General features: G+C 37.1%; 1 protein-coding gene across 1 annotated transcript in view; it reads left to right on the plus strand.

Annotated features, from left to right (window-relative positions):
• The window catches only part of LOC148881175 (tumor necrosis factor receptor family protein), a 28,145-nt gene extending 17,409 nt beyond the window's left edge, over nt 1-10,736 (plus strand). Inside the window, exon 2 of the mRNA XM_088963473.1 lies at nt 10,231-10,736. Coding sequence (XP_088819599.1) covers nt 10,231-10,458 — 228 coding nt within the window. The 3' untranslated portion in view covers nt 10,459-10,736. The remainder of the gene's footprint in view (nt 1-10,230) is intronic.
• The last annotated feature ends 291 nt before the right edge of the window (nt 10,737-11,027 follow it).

The raw sequence follows: 11,027 nt of genomic DNA on the forward strand, positions 1-11,027 counted from the left end.
ACTCAAAAAGGCAATTTATGGACTAAAACAATCTCCACACGCATGGTTTGGCATCAGTGAAGTAGTGAAAGAATTTGGGATGAAATAGTGTCAGGTAGACCATTCTGTATTCAGCCATGACTCAAAAGATGAGAAAATCTTGCTAGTGGTGTATGTGGATGATATTGTCATAACTAGGAGTGATAGTAATGGGATTGACAGGTTGAAGAAATTCCTACAGGACCACTGCAAGGTTAAGGCATGGAATTAACTTATGTCAAAGAAAATATGTTCTTGACCTACTTGAAGAAACAAGACTGTTAGGTGCTAAACTAGCAGAGACTCCTATGGAACTTAATGTCAAGTTGAGTGTTGATGCAGGCGAAGAGTTTGATGATCATGGAAGATACAAGAGGTTGGTGGGAAAGTTGAATTATCTGACTATTACCCGACTAGATATATCATTTGCTGTGAGTATGGTGAGTCAGTTTATGCAACATCCTCAGATTCCTTATTGGGAAGCAATTCTAAGGATTGTTAGGTACTTGAAGGGTGCTCCAGGTCGTGGTTTTCTATACCAAAGTGGAGGGACTCTTGAAATAGTAGGGTATACAGATGCTGATCGGGCTGGTTGTATATTAGACAAGAGATCAACTATAGGGTATTGTACCTTCCTTGGTGGCAATCTTGTAACTTGGAAGAGCAAGAAACAAACAGTGGTTGCTAGGAGTAGTGCAAAAGCTGAGTACAGAGCTATGGCTCATACCACATGTGAACTAGTATTGTTGAAGAACTTGCTACAAGAGATGGGGTTCTCGGTTGACAAACCCATGAGACTATATTGTAATAATCAAGCTGCTGTTCACAATTCTTCCAACCTAGTCTTCCATTAGAGAACCAAGCATATTGAGGTCGATTGTCACTTTGTGAGAGAGAAAGTGATAAGTGGAGTGATAATCACATCTCATGTGAGCTTAGGAAATATGTGGGCAGATCTATTTACAAAGGGATTGTCTCGGGGCAGAGTAGATTATATTTGTGACAAGCTGGGACTATATGACATATACTCTCCAGCTTGAGGGGGAGTGTTAGAGTACACAAAACAGGGGTATTTTTGGTCATTTAGGTTTATCTATTTGAGAGTGAAATGTCTGTTTTATTTAAGTTTAAGTTATGTGTCCCATCACTTATGAGGGACAATATGGTCTTTCTTGTAACTATGTTATTGGAGATAATACAAGTGGGTTGACTAGAGAGAGGACTGATTTTTCCTCTACTGGCTGAACCCCTCTTCTTCTTCTTCTTCTTCTTCTTCTTCTTCTTCTTCTTCTTCTTCTTCTCTACTGTAACCTAGGACTAAATAAGGTTTTCACATAGGACCAATGGGAAATGGAGACTCCTTAAAGGTAGAACCATATGCAGCCCTACAAGGCACTCAGATTGCAAAGTAATTAGGTGTGGAGAAATTGATGATAGAAGAGGTGGTGGTGGGTTGGCTAAAAGACCAGATTCAGTGATTTGGTGTTACAGAAATGAAATGAAGAAACTCAAATGGTTAACACAATAGATGAACTTAAGTATACAATGGGTGGGAAGGGAGGGCAATGCACTTGCTGATTCTCTAGCTAAGCAAGGGGTAACTAGGAATCAGATGTACTGGGCCCTTTTGTAAATCTGTTGTATTTTTTTGTTAAAGAGTGAGGTTGCACCTCGCGCCTCCCACTGGGGTGCTTGTAACAGACTACTATCCTTTGTTTCTAATGAAATTTAATGAATTTTATTTATCAAAATGAAAAAAACTCCCCTTCATGATGATGTGTAGGTTCTAGATAAGTTACTGTTCACATTCCTTGGAAGCCTCAGCAAATGATGTCTCAAGACAATCCCAAACATTTGGTGCAGTGTTGCTCTAATAGTTGAGCATTCTCAATGAAAAGATAAATTTGCTCTTTCCAAAGCAAATAATTGTTGCATGCAACTTTATTATCACCATTGATGCAAGCTGTGCCAGGTTTGCCATGGTCAATCTAAAGGTTGAGGAAGCCATGGATCATCAACAAAGTATTCAAGCACTCTAGGCGCTAAGGTTTTGATACCATAAAAATGCGTAGCACAGTTTGAGGGTTTTCTCTATCAAAATGTGAGAGGAAGAAGAATGTATTATTTATTAATATTGGTTGTACAGAAGAATGATAAGAATAATTACAATGAATATACTCTAATTAGAGCCTTTTTATCTTAGTACATGAGGGTCTTCCATTTCAAGAGAGATTTGATTGAGAGCTTGATTGAAATCTTTCCTATCTTTAGTATCTCTGACTTTTGGCAATTGGAGATGACACCTAGATTTCCCACTTTGGTCGAGATCTTTGGAGTCCTGCCGAAACCAATCCTGGTCTGGATTTGGATCAACGCGATCTGAACTTGAGTCTCTAACAGTCTTTCTTGTGAAGTCTATTATCCAAACATTGTAGGATTATTTATCCATATTCAATGAATAAAACTTTTGTTTTTTTTTTTATTTAATCCACTCTAATGTGTGGGTCTGTCTCCTATTGTGCTTGTGGATGGCTACCACTATTTTATTAGTTTTATTGAAATGCAACTTCGGAAGAAACTAAAGGAACTTTGGTTTGAAAATGCTATTGAAAACTTGAGAAGTGCATTGAATATTTTCCTTGAAGATAAAGTGTTATACATTAATCTTTTTGTGCATCAACTCCATAACGAAATGGGATTGTCTAGAGAAAATTGACTTCTTTTGGAGATTGCTAATTCTCTACTATTCCAGCATAATGTTCTTAAGAAGTATTGGTCTCAAGCAGTGTGTATAGCTTCTTATGCGATAAATAAGATGGTATCCAAGGTGTTAGGTATGCAAATTCCGTTTTTATTCTTTGTCCAAATTAAGATCTCCTTTCTTTACCTCCTGGAGTTTTTGGTTGATTCTGTTTTGTTCATGTTAGGGATGCCAGATACTCTAAGTTGGATCTTAAAGCTATTTGTGGTGTTTTTCTTGACTACTCCCCCACACAAAAGGGTTACAAATGTATTGTGAAATATAGAGAGAGAAAAGAAGAAGATTTTCTTTGTTGATGATTAAACATATTGAGCATACACCTTAAATAAGAAAATATAGGAAAGACAAAACCCTAGAATTTCTCTCAATCAAGTTACTAAATCTTTCCCTTAATCCTAGGATATGACTTTCCTAAAATTATTCAAATCTAATATTTCCTAAATTTATTCAAATCTCTTAATCAATCAAATCATATCTTTCTTCATTTTCTGCAAATCCTGTCTTTCTTAATTTGCTGACACTTCCCCTCAAGTTGGTGCAAAGATATCTATCATGCCCAACTTGCTAAATTGAAGTTCAAATGGCCGTCTCAACAAGCCCTTAGTTAAAATATCTGCAACTTGCTGCGTGGTTGGTACAAACGGAGTGTAGATTATTCATTCTTCAAGCTTCTCCTTTATAAAGTGTCTGTCAATCTCAACATGTTTAGTCCTGTCATGTAGACCCGGATTATGAGCAATGCTGATAGTTGCTTTGTTATCACAATACAGTTTCATAGGAAAGCTCACTGGTATCTTGAGATCTGCTAGCACCCTCTTTAGCCAAAGAACCTCACACACTCCTTGAGCCATTGATTTGAATTCAGCCTCGACACTACTTCTAACAACTACACTTTGCTTCTTGCTTCTCCAAGTAACTAAATTGCCCCAAAGAAATGTGCAGTACCCCGAAGTTGACCTTCTATCAGTGATCGAGCCTGCCCAGTCTGCATCTATATACACCTCAACCCCTCTCTTCTCATCTTTCTTGAAGAAGAGTCCTTTTCCTGGTGTGCCTTTTAGGTACTTAAGAATTCGATACACAGCTTCAAGATGTTCTTCGTACGGGGAGTGCATAAATTGACTCACCATGTTCACAGCAAAGGCAATATCAGGACATGTATGTGACAAGTAAATCAATCTTCCTACCAGCCTTTGGTATCTTCCTGTATCTACTGGAACCCCATCTTTAACTTCTCCAAGTTTAGTATTAACTTCTATTGGAGTGTCTGAAGGTTTGCATCCAATCATTCCAGTTTCTTTCAAGAGATCTAAAATATATTTTTGTTGTGAAACCACAATGCCCTTCTTTGATATTGCCACTTCCATTCCAAGAAAGTACCTTAGCTGGCCTAAGTCTTTAATCTCGAATTCCTTGGCTAACCTTTGCTTTAGTCAGCTCATCTCTTCAATATCATCTTCAGTCAAGATTATGTCATCAACATAGATAATCAGAACCGAAACCTTGTCTTTGGTGGATATTTTTGTGAAAAGAGTATGATCAGATTGTCCTTGATTATATCCTTGACTTTTAACGAACCTTGTGAATATTTCAAATCAGTCTCTGGGAGACTGTTTAAGTCCATATAGAGATTTTTTTAGCTTGCATACCTTAGTTCCAAACTTCTCAGTGAAACCAGGTGGAGGCTCCATATATACTTCTTCTTCCAAGTCTCCATTCAAAAAGACATTCTTCACATCCAGCTGATTCAGTGGCTAATCAAGATTAGCTGCAACAAATAAGAGTACTCGAACTATATTTAGCTTTGCCACTAGAGAAAAGGTCTCAGAGTAGTCTACTCCATATGTTTGAGTATAGCCTTTAGCTACTAGGCGAGCCTTGTATCTCTCCAAGGATCCATCTGAGTTGTACTTCAAAGTGAACACCCATTTACAACCAACAATTGTCTTTCCATCTAGCAGGTCCACTTTCTCCCAAGTAGCATTCCTTTCCAAAGCTCTCATCTCCTCAAAAACAACTTCTTTTCACTCGGGAACATTTTAGAGCCTCCTGGATACTGTTAGGAATGGATACACTAGACACTTGTGAAATAAAGGCACAATATGAAGGTGAAATATTTTTGTAAGATACAAAATTTGATAGATGATGTTTTGTACAAGACCTAACACCCTAAAAGCAGTGGGAAGATGAAGCTGACCGGAAGAATTAGAATTACCTGGAGGAATATTTTCAGGGATTTTTGGAGAATTATCATGAATTTCGTGATCCAACCTTAGATCAGATTCTTGTTGATGCTGTGGAATAGTGCCTCTCCTTTTCTATGCTAGATATTCCCTTGAATATACATTGCCTTTATACTGTTTTGCACGCATCTCTGTTGTTTCAGCTTTTTCATTTTGAGATGGCATCACCAAAGGTTGTTCATTTTCAATATTTATTTCATTTGTTTCCACTAATTTTGTATTTTCTGCCTTACTTTCTTTCGGTGATTGGTTATGAGGAATATCATTATGGACAAATTCAAACATTAAATCAGAACCATCTTCACTAGTGTTGCTCTCCCCTGAAGATGGGAGTTGCTGTAGTACGAGGTTCCTTAAAAGAATGTGACATCCATAGTCACAAACATCATTTTCAAAACTGGATCAAAGCATTTGTACCCTCTCTGATTAGTGGGATAGCCTACAGAAATACATTTATGTGCTTTTGGATCAAGTTTTGAACGTTTAGGATCATGGTTATGAACAAAGGCCACACTTCCAAAAATTTTTAAGGGAATGTTTGTCACTAGCTGAGAGTTTGGAAAACGGTCAATGAAAACATGTATGGGTGTTTTAAAATCCAAAACTTGTGTAGGCAGTCTGTTAATCAAATAAGTGGCTGTTAAAACGGCTTCTTCCCAAAGATACTTAGGAACCTTAGTTTGAAAACTTAGGGCTCTAACAACTTCAAGGAGATGATTGTTTTTCCTTTTTGCCACACCATTTTGTTGAGGTGTATTATTACACGAACTTTGGTGTACAATTCCTTTCTCAGCAAAAAAATTCCCTAACACATTGTTAAAAAATTCATTTCCATTATCACTTCGAAAAATTTTAATCTGAGTCTGAAATTGTGTTTGAACCATGTTATAGAAATTTTTGAACACAATTTCAGCATCAGACTTCTCTTTTAAAAGGAAAGCCCAAGTTACCCTAGTATGATCATCAACAAAAGTAATGAACCAACGTTTTCCAGAAAGAATTGTTATTCTATAAGGGCCCCAAACATCACTGTGAATCATGGTAAATGGTTTTGATTTTTTATATGGTTGATACTAAAAAATAGCACGATGATGTTTTGATAATACACAAGATTCACACTTGAAAATTGAATGATTTTTATTCATGAATAACTTGGGAAATAGATGCTTTAGATATTGAAAGCTAGGATGTCCTAATTGATAATGCCATAACAAAACTTCACTGTCACTAGAAACAGAGATAGAGCTGAAACAAGTCTGTCGGTCTTGCCTTCCGAAGGTAGATCCTTTAATAAAGAGGTAGAGACCACCATCTTGTTTAGCACCCCCAATCATCTTCCCCAAGGTTAAATCCTAAAGTTCACAACAAGAATACCAAAAATTAACTCGATATTTATGATCAAGGGTAAGTTTGCTGACTGATAAGAGGTTGTATGATAGGTTAAGAACATGCAGAACATCTTTGAGGTTTAGAGAAGGAGAAATAGATACAGTTCCTTTCCCAGCAACAGTAGCAAAGGAACCATCTGCAACCTTAACCTTAACCTTTTGATTCCCTGCACAGGGTGTATATGAAGAAAAGAATTGCGAAGTGCCGGTCATATAATCAGTGGCACCTGAATCTAGTATCTAGGAGCCATTAGATTTGGTACAAGCAATGGTTGTAGTGAAGAAATTACCTGACTGAGCTAGAGAACATGATGGGTTAGAATTTCTTAACGGTTGAGATTGAAACATTTTATATAAGTGCTCTATTTGTTCCTTTGTGAAAGGAAGAGACTCTGAGGATGACTGCTGCCTTGGATCCGAGTTGCTTACTTGAAGTGCGTGGACATCTCCCCCTGACTTGTTGTCACTGCCTGATTTTTTCTTCCAACCCGCCGGTTTCCCGTGCAGCTTCTAGCAGGTTTCCGGAGTATGCCATGGCTTTCTACAATGATCACACCAAGGCCTTTGCTTTCCTCGTCGTTTATCTCCATCTAAGTCTGCACCTCAGGCCACAAGAGCGGACCCTTCATTCTCTGTTTTTGTTTCACTAACATTCTTCAACATCACTTGTCGCCGTGCTTCTTCTCTACGCACTTCTGAAAAAACCTCTCTTATAGTAGGCAAGGGCTTTTGTCCTAAGATACGTCCTCGAGCCTCATCGAGTTCTTTGTTCAAACCAGCCAAGAAGACAAAAACCCGACCTCTTTCTATCTTCTTTTTGTACCGAGCACTGTCACTGGGACTTTCCCATTCTTCTTCTTCAAATAAATCCAACTCCTGCCAAACAGCCATCATTTCATTATAATAGGCTGTTACTTCACGTTCACCTTGCCGCATCTTCCACATTCGGGTATTTAGTTCGAATAGTTGTGAATGATTGTCCAAATCTGAATAGGTTTCCCTAACAGCTTTCCACACATTGCGAGTCGTCGGCAGAAACATGAATGGTTTTTCAACCACCGGATCCATAGAGTTGATTAGGCAGGCGGTAACCATAGAATTTTCAGAACGCCACTACATGTACTTTGGATCATCAGTGGCTGGTGGTTTCACTTCGCCATTCAAGTAGCCGAGTTTCCCTTTGCCGTCAATCACCGACCACATGGATTGACACCACTCAAGATAATTTTTTCCATTCATTTTGTGAATGGTAATTTGAAGGGAATTCTCAGAAAGAGGAATAGCTACTGGCTGAATACCTCCCTCCGAAGACGTCACAACACTGGTAGCATCCGAAGATGTTGAACCTGAGCCAACCATGGCGGCCTTAAAATTCATGATCGAATCCTAAGGCTCTAATACCATGTTGCAAAATATAGAGGGAGAAAAGAAGAAGATTTTCTTTATTGATGATTAAAACATATTGAGCATACACCTTATAAATAAGAAAAGATAGGAAAGACAAATCCCTAGAATTTCTCTCAATCAGGGATTGACTAAATCTTTCCCTTAATCCTAGGATATGACTTTCCTAAAATTATTCAAATCTAATATTTCCTAAATTTATTCAAATCTCTTAATCAATCAAATCATATCTTTCTTAATTTTCCACAAATCCTGTCTTTCTTAATTTGCTGACAAAATGCTTTGATCCTCAATCTTATTGGAAGTTTGTTACTTTGAGTCCCAATTATGCTTTAGCTTTCTTGTAATTCCCTTTATGGGGAGGCTAGTAGAGTGGAAGAATAATGTTGTTCCTTTTGTCTCTATGAGCTCTCCTCGTGATCTTCCACCTTCCTATCATTCTTCATCTCTTAGTTCTAGTGATTTTCCTATTGTAATTGTAGTATTTGTCCCTTACCAAGCTAGACATTTATCCCTAACCAAACTAGATATTACTTGTGCAAAAAACATTGTGAGACAATTTATGCTTGCCCCCCGGGTTTCTCATATGAAGATTGTTTAATGAATTCTCAAATATTTGAAGACTCGCCCAAGGGTAGAGAATTCTCATATGAAGTTTGGTTTTAAAAGAGAGAGAAGATCAACCACTAGTTATGTATATTTGTTAGCAGGAATCTTATAACTTGAAGTAAAAAATAGATTGCGGTAACTAGATTGTATTGATAAGGAAAAATATAGAGCAATATGGCACATGGATGGCTCAATTAATGTGGCTTTGTATCTTGCTGAGGGGGAGTTAGGAGTAAAGGTGATTGGTCCACTTCAGTTGCATTGTGACAATCAAGTTGCATTTAATATTGCTAACAATCCATGCAATACGATAGGATCAAATATATTGAGATAGACACGTTGTAAGAGAAAGGATTTTGTCGCATTTGTTTCTTTACATACCTTTGGGAAGGCAACTAGCAGATGTCCTTAAAGGGTTGTCTAGAGAAAGACTTAAGGAGCTATTGTGCAAGCTAGGCATGATGGATATCAATGCTCAGCTTAAGGGGATGTATTGACTACACCCTGAACCCCAAGAGGTAAAGTACTTGTGCCATTGTCAACACAGGGTCATCCCAAAGAAGAAAAAGTTGCTAGTTTCTATTTTGCTAGCATTGTTTTATCATTTTCTTTTACTTGCTTATCCAAGTAGAGAAGCTAGGGGTGTGAACCAAGGTTCAAAGTATCAGCATGTATCAGCCGATACGCCCCTACCGGCGTATCGGGCGTATCGAAATTTTGAACCTTGGTGTGAACCAGTTAGTTGTCTAAATTCCTCTTTGCTCCATATGTTGCTTCTTTTCTTTGGAAAAAGGTGATGCTTATTAATTTATTTTATTTGTTTGAAATATTTTCCTTAAAAAATCTAAAAAACAAAGTAATAGAAGGTATTTTATTCCTGTCACATTCTAATGAATAGTGGCATTCAAAGGAGGGAGACGATGAACAGTGGCATTCAATTTGTGAAAGTTAAAGAAAAGGACAATTTGGTCCGAAAAGGTTAATTTTTTGTCCTGTTCACCTTTTTTGCAATTTTTTTTTTGAGAACATATCCGATTTTGCCAATTCACCAGACTTTATTAATTTTTTTGTAACAATCTCTATATTTTATATGTTATATATACACAAGTGTATTTCATTTTATATTAAATGTTTATTATTTTATAGAAGTTTTACATTTTACTTTAACATATAAATAAATATTTATAAATTGAAACATGTCAACGCATATGTCAACACTTGAGTCAATTCAAGTATGAGAATTGTCCTTCTAAATAAGGCCTTATATAGATAAAGGCAAAGCCTTCATTCTCATTTCCTAAGCAATGTGGGACTTGGGAAAATACTCAATGGTTTCTCTAACTATTTAGTCTTATTCCAAGTCCCACATAGCTCAAGAATGGGAATGAAGGCCTTGCCTTGATCTATAGCCTAGCAAGCCCAATTTAACTTTGGCCTGTGTAATTTTTTTGTATGTATTGCATTTATATGTTATTTAATTTAAAAATTTTAAATAATTAAATTCTTATTATTTGATGTCATGGGCTAGGCCCGGGCCAGGCTTAGACCTAATTAAAGCCCTTATCTACACCTGGCCGGGGCCTGGCCCATTATCACCCTCAGTTTTGAATAGCATTTTCATTATTAACCATTTGAAAAAGGGGTTTCAAGATGACAAGCTTATGTTACATGTCTGATAATTGCTAACGTGTGAGACTTTTGGGATTTTATGCAATCTGTTGGGGTCTCATTAGAATTTCTCTTTGTAGTCATAATTATGGGAGTCTGTATTTCCTTGTGTTTATCATATTTACCTATTTTCTAGCAGGAAGCAGGTATTAATGGATTGAACAGCAAAACACACCTGAAGATAATGCTGAAATGGATGAGAGGTAGGAAAATGCTGAATTTGTTCTGCAACCACGTTGGTTCCAGTAAGAAGTTTCTCCTTTCTACTTTGCCTGAGGAAGTCCCCGTTGGTCAGTTAAATAACCCCATTGAATTGAAGCTGGAGACGCAAAAACCATCTCTGAAAAAGACAAAACACATGCAGTGAAATGCTCATGGGTTTTCATCAGATTCAGTAAATGCATGTTCACTGGGAAATACTTACTAGGAATTCTACGAATCAAAAAGAAACTTCCTAGGGATTCTGATAAATGGTCCAAATAAGATCTAGAACTCTATTTAGATGCCTTTAATCATCATTTATGTTTTTCAGGTCCAATTGTCGGCTGTATTACTCCCTCCGTTCACTAGCTTTTTGAATATTGGATGCTGATTTCGGGTTTTCAAAATAAAGGCAACTATGGAATATTCTTGAATTGACGTCAATAACGTTCCACATTTCACATGAAGGATACATTGCATAACCATCGATGCCACGTGATCAGATGACGCTAGCCATCTATCAAGGGAATGTTCTCCAATGTGGATGCTTTTTGTTTTTATTATTTCTAATAAATGTTGCTTCAACAAGAAACAAAAGCTCGCAGCAAAAAAGAAAAAAGAACCCAACACGCTTTCTTAATCGTGTATCTTTTTCAAAACGAAGGGGATGCTTGCCACATGAATGGTTTTTATTTTTCAAAACAAAATCAACGGACATGTTGCTGAAGAGAAAAA

Source organism: Nelumbo lutea, chromosome 1, assembly GCF_056320005.1.
Source record: "Nelumbo lutea isolate HS-2025 chromosome 1, American lotus-T2T, whole genome shotgun sequence".
Taxonomy (NCBI): domain Eukaryota; kingdom Viridiplantae; phylum Streptophyta; class Magnoliopsida; order Proteales; family Nelumbonaceae; genus Nelumbo; species Nelumbo lutea.